Source organism: Pristiophorus japonicus, chromosome X (genome assembly GCF_044704955.1).
Source record: "Pristiophorus japonicus isolate sPriJap1 chromosome X, sPriJap1.hap1, whole genome shotgun sequence".
Taxonomy (NCBI): domain Eukaryota; kingdom Metazoa; phylum Chordata; class Chondrichthyes; family Pristiophoridae; genus Pristiophorus; species Pristiophorus japonicus.
The window spans coordinates 36392366-36410802 of NC_092010.1; the positions used below are offsets into that span (position 1 = coordinate 36392366).

The 18437-nt window shown below is 44.9% G+C and overlaps 1 protein-coding gene and 1 pseudogene across 9 annotated transcripts in view; one reads left to right on the forward strand and one right to left on the reverse strand.

Moving 5' to 3' along the window:
* lima1a (LIM domain and actin binding 1a) overlaps positions 1-18437 on the forward strand; it is a 143837-nt gene that overhangs the window by 112061 nt on the left and 13339 nt on the right. For all 9 annotated transcript variants that reach the window (XM_070869618.1, XM_070869623.1, XM_070869616.1 and 6 more), the window contains 2 exons: positions 13835-13986; positions 17666-17758. In XM_070869618.1, coding sequence (XP_070725719.1) covers positions 13835-13986; positions 17666-17758 — 245 coding nt within the window. The remainder of the gene's footprint in view (positions 1-13834; positions 13987-17665; positions 17759-18437) is intronic.
* On the reverse strand, positions 13440-13677 carry LOC139241050 (U2 spliceosomal RNA; annotated as a pseudogene).

Sequence of the window (18437 nt, forward strand, 5' to 3'; positions counted from 1 at the left end):
TGATTCATTGATCACTGGCTGTTGCAGTGTTTTAGGGGAAAATCTGGGATTGTCTGACCATGAAATCTGTTAAACTGATGGAGTGCAAGGTCAGGAATTGTAATGGGCTTTACCAGCATGATCTTGGAGAAATAAGCTTTCTATGGTTTTGATTACTTTTTTTAAAATAATAAAATAAATACGTGTGAATGTAATAATGTTGTGGTTGACTTGGTTGAGGTTCTTGTATCCGATGTGTGCAGTATTGCCACCTGCAGTTTAGCTGGGTTAATCTGTTCTGGTGTAAATGATTCCCCCACCTTCAGGACTGGTTTCAGAACTGTTGAAAACTTTAGCAAGTGTAACTGAGACAGCTTCACTAATCTCCCGTCAGCATTTCCTGGAGTACAGCACTGGCTTCATATCCTTTTTGAACTCAGAATCCTCGCAAATCACAGAAGGAAGCCATTTGGCCCATCGTGTCTGTGCCGGCCGAAAGAGAGCTATCCAGCCTAATCCCACTTTCCAGCTCTTGGTTCGTAGCCCTGTAGGTTATGGCGCTTCAAGTGCACATCCAAGTACTTTTTAAACGTGATGAGGGTTTCTGCCTCTACCACCCTTTCAGGCAATGAGTTCCAGACCCCCACAACCCTCCAACTCTCCTCGAATCCTTCGACCAATTATTTTAAATTTATGCCCCCTGGTTGTTGACCTCTTTGCGAAGGGAAATAGGCCCTTTCTATCCACTTTAAGTCCCTCATAATTTTATACACCTCAATAAGGTCTCCCCTCAGCCTCTATTCCAAAGAAAACAAACCCCAGCCGATCCAATCTTTCCCCATAGCTAAAATGCTCCAGTCCAGGCAACATCCTTGTAAATCTCCTCTGTACCCTCTCTGGTGCAATCACATCTTTCCTATAATGTGGTGACTAAATATTATATTTGGGGTAGTTCCCCTAGGTGTAAATCACTAACAACAACTTGGCAGGAAAGAGCTGTCTGTTTTTATTAGTCTTCACTAACTTTAGCAACTACCGTGCTTTAAAAACATACTGCTTTCTAAATGTTTTACAAACCTCCTGCATAATTTCAAACTCAAATGGGAGCCTACAGTTGTACATTCCTACTGCCTTTGACTTTCCTGAAGGTTTCATTGCTTGTAAATCATGTAGTATCTGGTCATTTTTCCCTCCCCCCACGTCAAGTGTTGTAAATTTGAATGTCTTGTAAATTTTTAATACTGCTCTGCTACAGTCTGAAGATTTCCCAGCTGATTTCCCTGCCATTTGCTCTTTGAAGTCTGATATTTTCCTTGCAGCGGCATCATATCCATGTACTTGTGACTGAACCATATCTTTGTTGTAGCTTTACGGTTGCACTGGCTATTTTGAGTCACACAAATTGATGTGTAGGGTTGTGTTGCGTTATGTTTGGGTTGAGGAGAAAGACTGGGCGTCGGCGGCCCATGTGTGTTCGTCCCTCTTCTTTTTTTTTCTCCCCCCGCTTATTTCATCCCTATGTACCAATCATCCTCTCCTCTTCTTTTTTTTTCTCTCTCCTTTTTTTTTTCTCTTTTTTTTCTCTTTTTTTTCTCTCCTCTTTTTCTCTTTTTTTTTTCTCTTTCCCTTTCTCGAAGTCTTGTCTGTTGCTGCCTTGAAGGAACCGAGGAAGACTTGCTTCCACTCTAAAAGTGAGTTCTCAGGTGACTGAACAGCAGTAAAGAAACCAAATGGCATGTTGGCCTTCATAGCTAGGGGATTTGAGAATAGGAGCAGGGAGGTCTTACTGCAGTTGTACAGGGCTTTGGTGAGACCACACCTTGAATAGTGTGTACAGTTTTGGTCTCCTAATCTGAGGAAGGACATTCTTGCTATTGAGGGAGTGCAGCAAAGGTTCATCAGACTGATTCCTGGGATGGCAGGACTGACATATGAAGAAAGACTGGATCGACTAGGCTTACTCACTGGAATTTAGAAGTGTTATGTAATGATGTGTGTATCGTCCCAGTACCTTAAATGTAATGTAAGCACTATGACACACCACAGAGGGCGCTGTGGTGGGAAACCCTGGTAGTACCTGCAACAGGTGCTATATAAGGCTGACCACCACACCTGAGGGGCACTCTGGAGCTGAACAATAAAGGACGAAGGTCACAGCAGTTAGATTTACACCAGACCGTGTGGAGTCAGTGATTTGTGTGCTACATACACCAAGAAGAATGAGGGGGGATCTCATAGAAACTTAAAATTCTGACTGGATTGGACAGGTTAGATGCAGGAACAAGTTCCCGATGTTGGGGAAGTCCAGAACCAGGGGTCACAGTCTAAGGATAAGGGGTAAGCCAAATAGGACCGAGATGAGGAGAAACCTATTCACCCAAAGTTGTGAACCTGTGGAATTCTCTACCGCAGAAAGTTGTGGAGTCCAGTTCGTTGGACATATTCAAAAGGGAGTTAGATGTGGCCCTTACGGCTAAAGGGATCAGGGGTATGGAAAGAAGGCAGGGGTGGGGTACTGAGGTTGCATGATCATATTGAATGATGGTGCAGGCTCGAAGGGCCGAATGGCCTACTCCTGCACCTATTTTCTATGTAATACAGGAATTATAGTCTCTGTCACAGGTGGGACAGACAGTGGTTGAAGGAAAGGGTGGATGGGACTGGTTTGCTGCACGCTCCTTTCGCTGCCTGCGCTTGGTCTCTGCATTCACTCGGCAATGAGACTGCTCAACACCCTCCTGGATGCCCATCCTTCACTTTATCTCCTTAAATGGGTGGCCCCTAGTTTTACCTATTCCCATCACCTCAAATGCACTATATCTACTTTTATGTTGTCTTGTATTTATTATTATAAATACCTTGATCCAATCAGAATACAAACCCAAGACACTATCTGGTTTTTATACTGCAATATTATTGGGTGGAGATTATCATTGTGGCCCTTTTCTACAGAGGCACAGTGTGTCTCCTGAGCTGTGGGAGGGGTGGGTTGAAAGAGTGGTATGGTGTAATGCTGGAAATACTTAGTGGATCCAGTCAGCAGCTGGAAAAGAGCAAAGACTGGTTAATATTTTCAGTGTGAATCCTTTCAGACCTGGAAGATGAGTTAAGGCCCTGAAAAAGACTGAACAAAATGGAGGCAGGGGGAGGATGGACCAAGTTTAAGGCCAGAGTCACACATGCTGACTCCTGTCAGTTGAACAGTGAGCAAACTGGTTTTGTGAAAACTGCACAAGACTCTGCATTTGCTAGATCATCCACCATTTTTGCCCATAAACTGATCCCACCAACAAGCACATCTTCCCCTGCTGTCTCCTTGCCACTTTCTAGCGGGACTGCTCCCTCTGGGATGCCAATGTTCATTCATCCATCACCTTGACTTCCAACTGCCTGTCCCTTGGCACTTCCCCAAAGCAGATGCAACATCTGTTCAGTCAACTCTTCGCACACCATTGTCCTGGAACCGCGCACACATTGAGAGACGGCAATTTTTTACACTTGCTCTAATCTCGTATACTGTGTTTTTTGCTCGGGTTATGGTGGTCTCTGCATAGAGTGAGAAAAGACCATTGGGCTAGTGAGTGCTCACCTATTTGTTGAATTGCAACCTTGTGTACCGCCTCTAAGTAATAATACGTAAAGGAGGCAAAAAAACTCGAGCAAAATTCAGGAAATTATTCCCTGAATCCCTAAAGGCAATTGGGTTAGAACCAGGCAAATGTGATTCCCCATAATGCACCACTAGACTTGAGGCCCCTGGTGACCCCCTCTCCTTTTCTTACTTCCCCCCCCCCCCCCCCCCCAAAATGCTTGAGCACAGGACTATATCCTTCAATATTTGATATCAACCACATATCCGTGCCATCACTAAGACTGCCTATTTCCACCTCCATAACTCCACCCCTGCCTCAGCTCATCTGCTAACTCTCATCCACATCTTTTTGTTACCTATTGACTTGACTATTCCAATACACTCCTGGCTAGCCTCCCATCATCTTCCCTCCATAAACTTGGGGTTCAAATTCTGCCCTCCTGAGCATCCCTGATAATCGCTCAACCATTGGTGGCTGTGCCTTCAGCTGCCTGGGCCCTAAGCTCTGGAACTCCCTGCCTAAACCCCTCTGCCTCTTTTTCCTCCCTTTTTAAGATGCTCCTTAAAACTTGCCTCTTTGACCAAGCTTTTGGTCATCTGCTGTAATTTCTTGTGTGGTTGTGTCAAATTTTTGTTTTGTAACACTGCTGTGAAGCGCCTTGGGGCATTGCACTACGTTAAAGGCGCTATATAAATACAAATTGTTGTTATCTGCACTCCTCCAATTCTGGCCTCTTGCACATCCCCTGATTATAATCCCTCCATCGTCGGTGGCCATGCCTTCAGCTGCTGCTGCCCTAAGATCTGGAATTCCCTCCTTAAACCCCTCCACCTCTCTACCTTCTCCTTTTCAAACACTCCTTGAAACCTACCTCTTTGACCAAGCTTTTGGTCATCTGCTCCAATATGTGGCTTGGTGTTAAATTTTGTTAATGCTCCTGTGAAGTGCCTTGTGACGTTGACGTTTTACTATGTTAAGGCACAAATTTATAACAGTGATCTACATATCTGGCACCCTCTGTGTGTGAAGTGATATCTTATTTGAATCCATGCTCCCTCTCGATAGCTACCTGTTCTCTTTAGGATCTTGAATGCAAACCCTTTTTTTTAATAAAACATACACAGTATCTGCAGTGTTTCCTCATAGCTCAGGTGCCCAACCCCATTTATCAACTCAATTACCCTTTTTGTACTCTCCAAGGCAAAGGATGTTTGTTCTCTCTTCCCTCCAGGTGATACGGTGCGCAGAACTGCAGAATATTCAAGGCGAGGATTGTCCCAGTGCTTTGTGAACATGTTCATGCCATGGGATTTATGCTGTATCTCTCGAACTATACATCCCAAGATTGCATTTGCTTTTTTCAGTACTCTGTTGTGCTGACTGTTCCAGTGTGTTTTTCTACTAAAACTCTACCGATCCCTTCGGTGTCATTTCCTGTAGACCGTTCCCATTTTTTTTTTTGGTACTGCCAATATTTGCTTCCTTTCTCCAGTTTCATGACTCAACATTTCTTCAAGTAAAGTCATTTCCTCTGTGATGAGTCAAAGGCTTTGCTAAAATTTTACAAATGTAATGCATTTAGTTAACCAGGGTAATACAGTAGATTTAAAAGTCAAGCATGATCTACCTGTAAATCCATTAACTTTCTTTCTTTCTCATTCTGTCTTTAGGACACTTTCTATGATTTACCCACTACTGATGGCAAACTCTCAGGTCTATAGTTATCCGTCTGTCCTTTCTTTTATAAATTGGAACCACATATGCCTCTTGGATACTGGTTCCTTGGTACAATTATGGCAGATGTGTCTGTTTTCATTTGTTGCTTCCCTTAGTCTATTGTAGTTTGTCAGGATTGGGACCCTTGCTCTCCATGTCATTAGTCTACCTATCGACCCCTTTGGGGGTGATTTCTAGATGAGTTTTTTTTGCCTTGCCATTAAATCAAGCAGGCTCGAGGGGCGAGACGGCCTACTCCTGTTCCTAATTCTTATGTTCTTATGTAAATCCAATCCATATGGGGAAGAATTTCCTTGCTTGTAAACTCATTTGTAAACCTTGATAAAGGAGTAAAGGACATTCTTTGATCATTTGTCAAACAAGCCCCTAGGATCCTTCGAGTTCCACGGTTTCCTTTTTTTAAAAAAAAAAAATTCGTTCTGGAATGTGGACGTTGCTGGCAAGGCCGGCATTCATTGCCCATCCCTAATTGCCCCTTGGGAAGGTGGTGGTGAGCCGCCACCTTGAACCGCTGCAGTCCGTGTGGTGAAGGTGCTCCCACAGTGCTGTTAGGGAGGGAGTTCCAGGATTTTGACCCAGCGACGATGAAGGAACAGCCGATATATTTCCAAGTCAGGATGATGTGTGACTTGGAGGGGAACTTGCAGGCGATGGTGTTCCCATTCGCCTGCTGCCCTTGTCCTTCTAGGCGGTAGAGGTGGTGGGTTTGGGAGGTGCTGCCGAAGAAGCCTTGGCAAGTTGCTGCAGTGCATCTTGTAGATGGTGTACACTGCAGCCACGGTGCGCCGGTGGTGGAGGGAGTGAATGTTTAAGGTGGTGGGTGAGGTGCCAATCAAGTGGGCTGCTTTGTCCTGGATGGTGTTGAGCTTCTTGTGTTGTTGGAGCTGCACTCACCCAGGCAAGTGGAGAGTATTCCATCACACACCTGGCTTGTGCCTTGTAGATGATGGAACGGCTTTGGGGAGTTAGGAGGGGAGACACTCGCCGCAGAATACACAGCCTCTGACCTGCTCTTGTTGCCATGGTATTTATGTGGCAGGTCCAGTTACCTGTACTAGTTACCCTTGTGTTGCCTGTATTCCCTGAATATGTTTGGGCAGATGGGGCAGACCAAATTCAAATTGGGTGACCGCTTTGCCGAAGAACTCTGCTCTGTCCTGAAGTGTTCCTGTGACTTGCTATTTCAACACCACTCACTCTGACACTTGAGTCTTTGATGTCCTACACTGTTCGAACCAAGTTCAAGGTAGGAATACTTTTGCCTGTGACAAAAACGTAATTCCTGCTTGATTACATCACACGCATGTGTGCGCACGCACAGTATTTTCTGGGGTTATTTTTCTTTACAGTTTTGACAAATACATCGTGCTGTTAAGTTGTAGCATCCGACACGGAAGCTGAGGTGATCATCATCTGTTTTTCAACCAGCCTGGTTTTAGGGGTGACAGGCTGGTAATTTTGGAGAATGAGAACTGGACAGTAAAAGCTTTTAACTGCTGCATATCAAAGACTCTACAAATAAGAGTCAACTGTGTTGAGTTTGCGGTGAGCTTGTACACAGCCATGTTTTAAAATGCCCAGCCCCCATTGGGTATTGGACTAAGCACAACCCCCGAGATATCTGCACTCCTCTAATTCTGCCCTCTTGAGCATCCCTGATTGTAATCGCTCCACCATCGGTGGCTGTGCCTTCTGTTGCCTGGGCCCCAAGCTCTGGAACTCTCTCCCTAAACCTCTCCGCCACTCTACCCCTCTCTCCTCCTTCAAGATGCTCCCTAAAACCTACCTCTTGTCACCTGCCATAATTTCTCCTTTTGCAGCTCGATGCTAAACTTGTTAATCTCAACGCTCCTGTGAAGTGCCTTGAGCTGTTTCACTACGTTAAAGGCGCTATATAAATACTTGTTGTCAGCAAACGGCAGCAGTTATGAGGGGAACGCTACTGCAGAGTAGTATGGGACATGTAATCCAGTGTGAGCTGCATTTCTGTCCCTCAGGCAGAAGTAATTCCACTTTCATGTTGCAGTATTCAAAGAGCAAGGTGCCCAGTTTCTCCCTCGAGTCCTGAGGGGTGAGCTAAACTAATGAGCTGTCAGTGGAGTTTGTTTGGGAAGAGGAGCGGCTATGTTCTGTCAATGCATTCCTAACACTAAGCCATGATGTCAGACTTAATCAAAGACTTGAGTCAAAATGTAATTAGAGTGTGTCAGGGAGGAGCCACATTGTACACCAGATGTTGGGCATCTTTGGTCTTTGTAGTATCACAATTTGTAATATTTTTTTTAATCGTCTTTGTGGCTTTTTAAAGATGAATATTTTCGGAGAGTGTTGCTACATGCTGCATCATGGGAGGGGTGGGACACAGGCTCTCGTTTATATTCAAATCGGAGCTCGGTCCAGGGCAAGTGAAGTGTGAAACCTCGCAGGAACAGTAAACTGGAGCACACGTCGAGTCCGTTACTGCTGTTGTCTTTTTAAATAGCTTGATTTGAAGGGAACAAGTCCAATGGAAACTGATCAAATACCTGAATGATACCAAACTGGGGGATGGGAAGGGGATGGTTTACAGTTGAATGTAAAAAAGGCAGTGAAAGACCTACAAAATGAGTTGGAATGGGTCAGTGAGCTGACAAATGGCAGATGAAATTCAGTTTGGAAAAATGTAATTTATTTTTTCTCAATTGCCAACATGTACTCTGTTATAATGGCTCTGGTGGAGTTGAAGATGTTGATGCTCAGCATGTCCAGATACTGGAGCAGCAGTCTACCAAAGCAAACCATGTTGAACTATCTGGCTACAGGAAGTAATGCTCAAGCTGTACAGTGTGCTTGATCAGGCCTTGACTATGTCTAACTCTTATCATTGAACACAAGGGGAACCGTTCCAGCTGCAGCGCGAGCCGACACAAATCTGCGACGGCTTCGAGCTGGGGGACGTCATCAGGACCCGGGTCGCTGTCGTGGGCAGGAGCATTGGCAGGGCCCTGGTACAGCAGAGGAGCGGGAAGGTCGTGGCGGACTTGCAATGAGTGATCGGGGCTGAGGGATCATGGCTGAGATTTGGTGGGTGATCGTGACGGAGGTTCGGCGAATGTTTGGTGCAGAGCGAGATTGTGGCGGAGGAGCAGTGAATGAGGGTATGGGGCCCAGAAGAGCTGATAGGTGTGCGCACTAGGTCCGTGCAGCAGAACAGGTCTCCAGCCATTTTGGTTAACCCTTGCCACTGGATAAAGGCCTAGCTCTGTCAATCCCATGTGGTGGCTGGTGTGCAACGGTCACCACACGTTAAAAAAATCCACGGACAGGCATCTTCCACCCCCTCAACTGGAGTTCAGGACTGGAACATCGGGCCCTTCATTGAAACATCTGTGAACTCCTCGTTCGAGAGACCACTTATGATGAGAGGAGGTGCCAAGAGCAATCAGTCTGATCTCTCTCATCGGAGGACTGAGCTGAGGAAAACGAACCTTGAGTGACTTGGTGTATGATCTAATAAATGGTATTGAGCAGGTATATCCAGAACACTACTTTAAGATGAACAGTGACAGTAGGACAAGGGACACCAGTTCAACCAAATGAAGGGTACATTTTATACTGGTGTTAGGAGGTGGTTCTTTTAAAGTGATCAACATGTGGAATGGACTTCCAGGTACGATGGCAGAGGAGAGAACACTGGAATTGTTTACAACTGGATGCTGTGATTGGAGGGAATGGTGCTGTATGGCCTTTTCTCTGCTTCCCCGCCCCCTCTGCCCTCTATTGTTTGTGACCAGCAGCAATCTAGCAAAGTGAAAGAACTCTTCATAGAGCGAAACCACTTCAGACTGGCCGAGTTTTATTTCCAGCAATAAGTCACTTTGTCAAAAAATTTAACCTTTTCCATGACTCACTGCAAATGTGTCCCATTCAGTTGTTCTGCAGTCTTCTCCCCACATTCAAAATTTTCAATGTTCTGACCGTGACCATATAATTATCTTCAAATATTTCATGTCTTGAATTATTGTCCCATTACAGCTATAGTTAATCTTCAATTGTTTAACCTCCTCAATGGACCTTATTTTCTTTAGGGATTACAGGTATTTTTTTTAATTCAATACCAAACCGACACTCTCTTTTAACCTCTCCAAGAACAGTCATAAGCACAGGTGTTTTGGAGTTTGGCATGCCTGACATTTTCAAGGTCAGGTTGAACTCTGCCTGAGCAATGGAGCTGTAGTGGGCTTTCCAAGCTGTTTTGAAACCGAAGTCATAAAATCCCTGCAGTGTAAAGGGCAGCTGAGGTAGAGCAAGAACCAGAACGAAGGCTTTTCTCGGTTGGGTGAAATATATTCTCGTGGTAGTGCCTGAGCTCATTGCATGGGGGAGGGTTCATAGCATTTAAGAAGCTTTAAAGCTAAAATGCAGGTATTTAACCATCAGTAGACTGCCAGATTACAAAATCTGACGCTTAAACTAATCGGAATCCCTGCTAGCTCCCCAGAGCTACCATTCTTAATGTTAGGGGGGCTGCACCTCACTGTTGTCATGTGTCCCATCTCCCCCCTCACCCCCCCCCCCAAAAAAAAAAGTGATCCCCGATTGGAGTATTGGGCGTTCTCTTCCCCCTCACCAGGCAGCAGTAATCCAATATAAGCAAATCATAAGTTTGTTTCAATCATTTCATCCCTGGGAAAGAGTTGAGGAAATAAAACTCCTCTGTTTGCTGTTAATCCTGGCTTTTGGAACTAAACTGAGGAGAATATTGAGTGTTCCTTTTGGGTACGATCACTCTCAGCCCATTTAGCGTGTGTTACTCCAGGTTTAATCAATCAATTAATCCTTTGTGTTGCTCTTTGGACACCTCCCGCACTGGACGTTCTGAACTGTTGTGGGCGGACGTGTCTTATTTAAGGACGGCAGGTGAGTCTTCTATTTCGGCCTGTATATAGAACAAATATTGAAGCTTGTCTTTTATGATGTTCCAGTCTCTATCTCCATTTCTCTGAATTTTACACATTCTTGGTGGGGGTGGGGGAAGAAATGGGGAAACATCATGTGACTGTCACATCCATGTCCAGGAACACGATCTAAACGGAATGAGACGTGTGATGGAAGCCACGTTCCATCCTGCTTTGTGCTGTTGTATGCTTTTGTTCTCCATTTTTATGATGTACAATGAAATGAGTCAATTTGAACGAATGACTTAAATGGAAACTCTTCTCGTGAGGTTACCTGTTGAGAATGGGATCAGGCTGTCTGCAAAAGAGCAGGCTAGATTGATCTAATTATATATGATGCAGTCAATGCATTGTCTCCAGTATTAACCAGTTCCTGGGGATGTGCAACCATTTGTTAATCAATTACAGTACCTCTGCTCCAGACACTTCATTGTGTCTCTGATCTGCCTTGAGTGTCCGTTTAGTATCCAAGGTCCCTGAAGCGGTGATGCAATCTGCTTTCATCACTTCCACAATCCACTGTGGTGAGACTGAACTCCGTGAACCAATGTGTACACTCGAGTAAAGACGCAATCAAGACTTTGCTTAAAGTAACGGTGTCCAACCTTTTGAGCCACGTGGATCTAACACCCCCCCCCCCCCTTAATTGTGTAGGCTGCATACAGCTAAAATCTGAACCTTCCACCGCCATCTTTCCCCACTATTTTTGGTGACCCTCTGCCGCTGCTGTACCCACTGCGCTTGGGCTGGTAGGACTGTGCCAAAGTTCGCAAATTAGAAGCTCTTTTTTTTCAGCCTCTTTAAACTTCCTGGGCCCAGAAGCTGCTTCCTGATTGATGCACTTAGACCGGTGAAGGAGCAGCATTTTTGCACTAATCCAGAAGCAGTTTTTCTAAACGTTTGGAAGTTGAAACTAGGCGGTGACGTCCATATTGCACGCAAACAGAAGAAAGGAGATGATAGCCGGGTTGAAGAAGCTCGTGTTCCAGACTGCCAGCTTGAAGGACTAAATTTCAAAATGTTTTGGTGATTTTTGAACTCAAAATTTAATATATATTGCTTAACCAAAAGTTAAGGACTGGATTGCTAATGTTATTTGATGACGTAACTTGTATGTGTTTCTTTCTCAATAAACAATTTGTAGTTTAGCCTGAAATATGGTGTGTCTTTTTTTTAATCTTTCCTGCTGCCCCCCCCATGCCTGCCTATCCTGAGGTCAGGAGTATACTGTGGCCCTCCTGTACTATATCCAGTCTAATCCAGCGGCAAATGGGTCGATTATTGGCGCTGAGGCACAATGCATCTCATTCACAACCTGTGCAAAGGTTTCAACCCACGATGTGGGCCTGCTTATGGGAAATGTCCCTCTTCATTGAGCATAGGTGAAGAGTGTTGGGAGATGGCTCATTGTAGCAAGGGGTAGAGGGAGGGAAAAATGTAGCGCCTCTAGCTTCTGTTCCAAGGCTGTGGATATTGGAACTAATAAGGGGTGAAACAGTCATGCAGAACTTGTAGCATCAAATTTTATTTGAAATTGAATAAAATAAGAGGGAATTGACATTTATTTAAAATAGAGAGGATTGGACATTGGGAAGACTACAGTTATACTTTTGGCCTCTGGAGGGGGGAAAAAACCCTCCATTCCCTTGCCACCAACTCCCATCCCCGCCTCGGGCTGTGTGAAACCTCTGGCTCGGTAATGTTCGATCCCCAGAATTGAGCTTCATGCCCCGCATCCTATCTACCACCACTTACTATTGTCTCCCTGCAGTCCTACCTTGCCTCCACTGCAGCTGCAACCCTTATACACACCCCATGACGCCTATAGACACTCTCCTCCATCCTCCAACTTGTCAATCTCTGCCACTTGCATTCAGCCCCACTTATCCATCATTGCTGATTCTACATTGGATTTTCCCTCCCCCACCCCAATATCCAATTTAAAATCCCTCCTGATACACACATCCCGGGCTTTTTTTGTTGCATTCCCTTCCTTGCTCTCTCAACCTCTGCACATGCTTTGCACCCGGCTCAGCCACTCTTGACCAACCTTCAGCTCTTTCTACCCTGCCCTCCAACTTTATCCCCAGACTACTCCAAACTCCTCTTGTTGACCAAGGTTTCAACCACTACCCTTTCCCAATCTATATTCATTCCTTTATTCTTAAGCACCTTGCCTGTGGGACTTTTTCCATGTTAACTTGTATTTATGTAGCGCCTTCATTTCCTTACACTATCATCTCCACGGGAAGCATGCTTCACTGAAAAGGGGAGATATAAATGTGACAAGGACACAATCCATCCATGGAGATTTAATTACTGATCCCAGATTGCAATACTCTTACTGTTCAACCTAGGACCACTTGCAACCCAACAAGCCCTGGCAATCCATCCCTCAAAGCCAAGGCAACTCTGCTCTCTATCGCTTGCTTGCAGGTGTGTCCTCTTTGAATTTTACAGCCCTGGAGGCTGGAAAGGGCTGTTCTTTGTTGTTGCCTCATTGGTGGATCAATCCTCAATGAAAACACTCATGAGCTGTTGGTATCAGTAATTTGAGATGTGTACATTAATGGGAACGTGGAATATATGTGGCCCCTGCGACTCCGTGGTATCCGCCTTTACAACCCACAAAGACAAAATGCTAGGGCACCCCTGCTTTATGGTTTCACTAGCTTTGAGTAGATCTTGCGGTATCTAGAGGAAGGGCATTGCTTGAAGTCCATTCCAAATTAGTTGCACTGCATACTTGTTTTGTGGCTCGTAGATATGTGCATTGCTCTCAGGATTGCTACAGCGTGGAACTCATCACTTTGGGGAAACAAGAATTGTTTTTTTTTTTTTTGATAACCTGCAGATTCAGGCGCTAATGCTGGTTCCATGCCTGCTCTCCTTGCTAAAGAGTGGTGGAAATTAAAAGCTATAAGTAGTGAGTGGCCAACTGAATGCGAAAATGACAATTTAAAAGCTACAAGAAGAGTGTATCCTAATTAGTCAACAGTTACAAATTCAGAGCTGAGCTATAATCATTGCCAGATGGGTAGGGCGCTAATCTCCATTCATTTATTTATTTAGTTATTTTTTTTTTAAATTCGTAGCCAATCTTTCCAATTCTTTGTCAAATCACAAACGCCAGAGGTCACCTTGCACACATCAAGGATCACTCTGCGCCAATGCTCTTAGCCAAAAGGCCGAGAGCCACTGCACCGTTCCTGGAAGTACTGCAATACCAGGTTCGTGCCATGGAGGTGGATGGGTCAGGCCCCCCACACACCTCCGTGGAGGTGGATGGGTCAATCCACCCCACCCACCTCCTATTTCCAAAAAGCATAGGAGAACCACCTTCCTGATCCAGGGAGAACCACTTTGGGGTCATGGTTACTACCCTGTCAGGTCAGTTATGCATGATCTTAGCCAAAAGGCTGAGAAGCGATACCCTGGTTGATGTTGATGCAGGTGTAACTTTGATGTGGGGAAAAATATCCCACATTAAACAGACTAATTGTGTTAGCATTTTAAAGAGTGTTGCTTGCTTTGATGTGGCGATGTATTCATTAATGTTGAATCTGGCTCTGTTTGCGCTTCATGCAGACCATACCTCGCCTGGAACAAGCCCTGATAAAACTGAATCTAAGGTTGGTACGGAGTTGGCAGACATGCAGGAACAGACATCAGTGAAAGACAGAATGGCATTGTACCAGGCTGCTGCATCACAGAAGGAGACCAGCATCAAATCTCCTACAGTAAACACCTTTTGAATACATTTCCATCTGCAGCACAGTTGATTGTAATGCATTGTTCGAAATGTTATTGAGGAGGAATATGATGATCCTGTTCTCACCGTAAAATAGAAACTTGAGAGGACATAGCAGCTGTGCCCACCATGCCATTGGTACAACCGTAGCTGGATCAATAACTAGGCCTGCAAACCAGGCTAACTTATTATTTTTTTTTTTACTGCCTTGCTCTCCCTTGGCCTCGCCCCCACCCCACCTTCAACTGTGTGAGTGAACCGTGCACTTGGCACCTGTACAGTAACTTGAAAGGTGAGAACTCTGTTACCTCTCTGTATGCAAACGAGAGGTACAGTAGCTTTGTATCTCTGATCACTAGAGTACTGCTTCCCATGTGCCTGCAATATATGCATTAGCATGCCATTAAAGCTCCACCACCCATTCATCTGAAGGTGGTATGCAAAAATATTAATTTGCGTTTATATGGTGGATTTTTCATGTCCTCTGGCTGTGAAGTACTCTGACATCTAATCAATTACTTTAAAAGTGTAATCACTTGTTTTGCAGCAAACGCGGCAGCCAATTTGCGCACAGCAAGCTCCCACAAATAACATTGAGATGAATCGCCAGTTAATTTGTTTCTGATGGTGTTGGTTTGAGTGATGAATGTTGGCCAGGACACGAGGACAATTCCTGGCTTTTCGAAGGGCCATGAGATCTTTCACATTCACCTGAGCAGATAAATGGGACCTTGGTTTAAAGTCTCAACCCACAATGTGTTACTCCCTCTACTACACGGGGATGTCAGCTAGGTGTGGGGCTTGAACCCATAATCTTCTGACTTGGAGGTGGGAGTTCTACCAACTGAGCCAAGCTGAGACTACTGGTTAATGTGGCACTCCTCCCACATTTGTGTGACTAACTGACAAAAAGTTAGTACCTCAGGCAGATTGGAAAACCAACTGGCGCAAATGTTTTTAACTATGCACTGGCTACAATGTCTGGCTCCTTGGACTTGAGCCCAATGACCCCTGGATACCTGGTGATGTAGTGCACCATTGTCCAGATATATTTGCGCAATTTGCTATATGCTCTTGTCTTGTGGCAGCACTCTGTCTCCCCAGCTGTGCCCTGACGTTCTGCCCCCCCCACCCCCGGAACAACATTTTTTGCCTTATGTTCCAACTCTATTGCAATTAAAACACCTTGTGTCTGGAGTTCTCTAGTAGACCTGCTGGATTCTGTCTCCCTTTGCTCTCAGTGCTGCAGCCATTCACCTGCAGTCCCTAGCCACCAGAGAGGATGCTTTTTTTGCAACAACTCGCCAGAACCCTAAATCTTCGAACAATTTCAAAGAGCTGATCTCTCGACATCAAATCACTCAACTGGCAAGGTTGCAGGTTATCCCCTTCTAGCTGCCATGTCCAGGTGTCCTGTATTTCTAATGCCCCTTCTTTGTACTGTTACTTTCTTTCCTTTAATGTTTTATATTTATGTAAAGACTTGAGTGTGGTTAAAATAATCTCGAATCACACACTGTTGTAATCGATATAAACATCCTGTTCTACCGGAGGGGAAGAGACATTACATGTGAATGGACCAGACTCTCTGACCACAGCACTCTGTCTCATCTCTTTAGACCTATTAATAATTGAAACGCCTGCAAGAAGCTGCCACTGTCTCCTTAGAATTCAAGTCTAATTGAAATGTAACCAAGCTAACGTCCTCCACATTTTGCTGGAAATGGTCAAGCCGCCAGGTGCAATGCCCGCCAGGTCAGGTATTGTGCCTGCCAATGCTAGATTGGACACTTTTTCCCTCCCCTGCTGCTGCCGTCTCTCATCCTGTTCCTTCTCCTTCTCCATCTTGTATTCTCTCTCAACAGCCTCGCTTCTTCACCATTCTGCTGCTAAATGATTTATCTGTTTTAAACCACTTTGTGGAGTCCTGTGTCATTCTCCCTCCCCTCCCTTGGCCAGATTCTTCAGGATTGCTCTTTCCTGTCTTTTTGACACTGATCTATCCTGGCATCTCTTCCTGCTATTGTGCTGCTGGTTAGTTTTGGCAATAAATAATCTGAATTACAGTTTTTAAAACTTCCTCAAACCAGAATGTGCATCTCTTCGCTCCACTCAGAGTGCCACAAATGTGTTCATTTTAATGAACCATTCCCCCAGCCTTACTGACATGCATGTCACCTACAACCCAGAAGATGCAGCCCTGTGTTTTTGTTGCCCCTTTCAGCCTCTCGCACTCCAGCATTGCTTATGCCGATTGCAAGTTTGTTCTTTCCAAGCCACTGATGGTATTATGAACACTCCCACACTCAAACTGGGCTTACATTGCGAATTAATGAACTAAATGAATTTACAGAAATTGAACAAGTGAAACACAGAACAGCAGGCGTTTGTTCACAATGACACCTGATCTTTTTCAAACTATTCTCCATTCTTGGCAGCAGTGAATATAGTGAGCGTCTTTACCATCAGTCTCAACCCACTCCAGCCCTTGTTTTTAGTTCCATTTCACCTGGTTCCCTCACTTTCATGCTCGGTCACAGGTTTAGATAATCCATTAGCTTTGACTGCATATTAATGGATTAATGCCTTCTCTGACACTCCCATTTCAGGTTGAATGTTCCATAGGTGGGTGGTGCTTGCATCATGTTTTCCTGGCTTAATTAATATATTGATACTATCTGGAGGCCAAAGACACAAGCCATCTCGTGAAAATCAAGGCATGCTAGTGGTCATCGTGATGCTCAACAAAACAACAAACTTGCATTTATATAGCAACTTCTATCCCATCTTCAGGGCATTCCAAAGTGCTCCACAACCAGTGAAGTGTTGTCTGTTATGTAGGCAAACTCAGCAGCCAATTTTGTGCATGGCGTGATCCCACAAGTAACACATGACTGGATAATCTGTTATTGAGGGATGAATGTTTGGCCAGAACACCAGGCGAGCTCCCTGCTCTTCAAATAGTGCACAGCGATCTTTATATCCACTTGAGTAGACAGGTGGAGTCTCCGTTTAATGTCTATCCTAAAAAATGGATTCAGTTTTAAATGTAAACGCATTTATACAGAAAACCATTCCACCTCTTTCGGTGTGCTATGACAATAGCATGGAATTTGTCATTGGTTTTATTTTGTAGTCCATTTTTCAGTGCGGTGTTGGTCGTGGTTCAATAGGTAGGTAGCATGCTCGCCTCCAGAGTTAAAAAAGTTGTGGGTTCAAGACCTATTCGAGCCTTGAGCACGTAATCCAGGCTGACGTTCCAGTGCAGTGCTGAGGGAGTGCTGCACTGTTGGAGGTGCCATCTTTCGGATGAGACGTTAAACTGAGGCCCCGTCTACTTATTTAGGTGGACATAAAAGATCTCGTGACACTAGAAGAGCAGGGGAGTTCATCTGGTTGTCCTGGCCAACATTTATCCCTTGACCAACATCACTGAAACCATGTTGCTGTTTGTAGAAGCTTGCTATGCGCAAATAGGCTGCCGTGTTTCCCTACATTGCAAACAGTGACTACAGAAGTACTTTATTGGCTGTAAAGCGCTTTGGGATGACCTGAGCTTGTGAATGGCTCTATATAAAAGCATGTCTGTCTGTCTTTAAATTTCTCTCGTTTCCATGTCTCTCTGACTGCTGCTTGTAACTAACTGTCTTGTCTTGATTAATGCTTAGACTTTGGAAGAGCAGATGCCTGCTGGAGAAGTGATTAGCACCAAAGAGCTGTGGGAAACTAAAGAAGTACCAAATCTGAAGAAACTGTCACAGGTAAAAGCAAAGTGTGCCTTTATCATTATTGGTTTTATTTCTTCACTGGTGGGTGGGAGGGAATGAGATGGGAGTGAAATATTAGTTAGAATGAATTGATGCTGAGTATCCTGGGGGGTCTTCGCAATTTTTTCCTCCTTTTTTTTCCGAAGGCACTGACTCAAGAACTTAAGAACATAAGAAATAGGAACAGGAGTCGGCCATTCGGCCCCTCGAGCCTGCTCCGCCATTCAATAAGATCATGGCTGATCATCGACCTCAACTCCACTTTCCCGTCCGATCTCCATATCCCTCGATTTCCCCCAGACTCCAAAAATCTATCTATCTCGGCCTTGAATATACTCGGACTCAGCATCCACAGCTCTCTGGGGCAGACAGTGCCAAAGATTCACAACCCTCAGTGAAGAATTCCTCCTCCTCTCAGTCTTAAATGGCTGACCCCTTATCCTGAGACTGTGACCCCTGGTTCTGGGCACTGCAGCCTGGGGAAACAACCTCTGCATCTACCCTGTCAGTTTCCCCCCCCCCCCCCCCCCCCCCTCAGAATCTTGTGTTTCAATGAGATCACCTCTCATTTTTCTAAACTCCAGAATATATGCTCAATCTCTCATCATAAGACAGCCCCTCATCCCATGAATCAATCGAGTGACCCTCTTGCACCGCCAGACTCTTGCTTGGA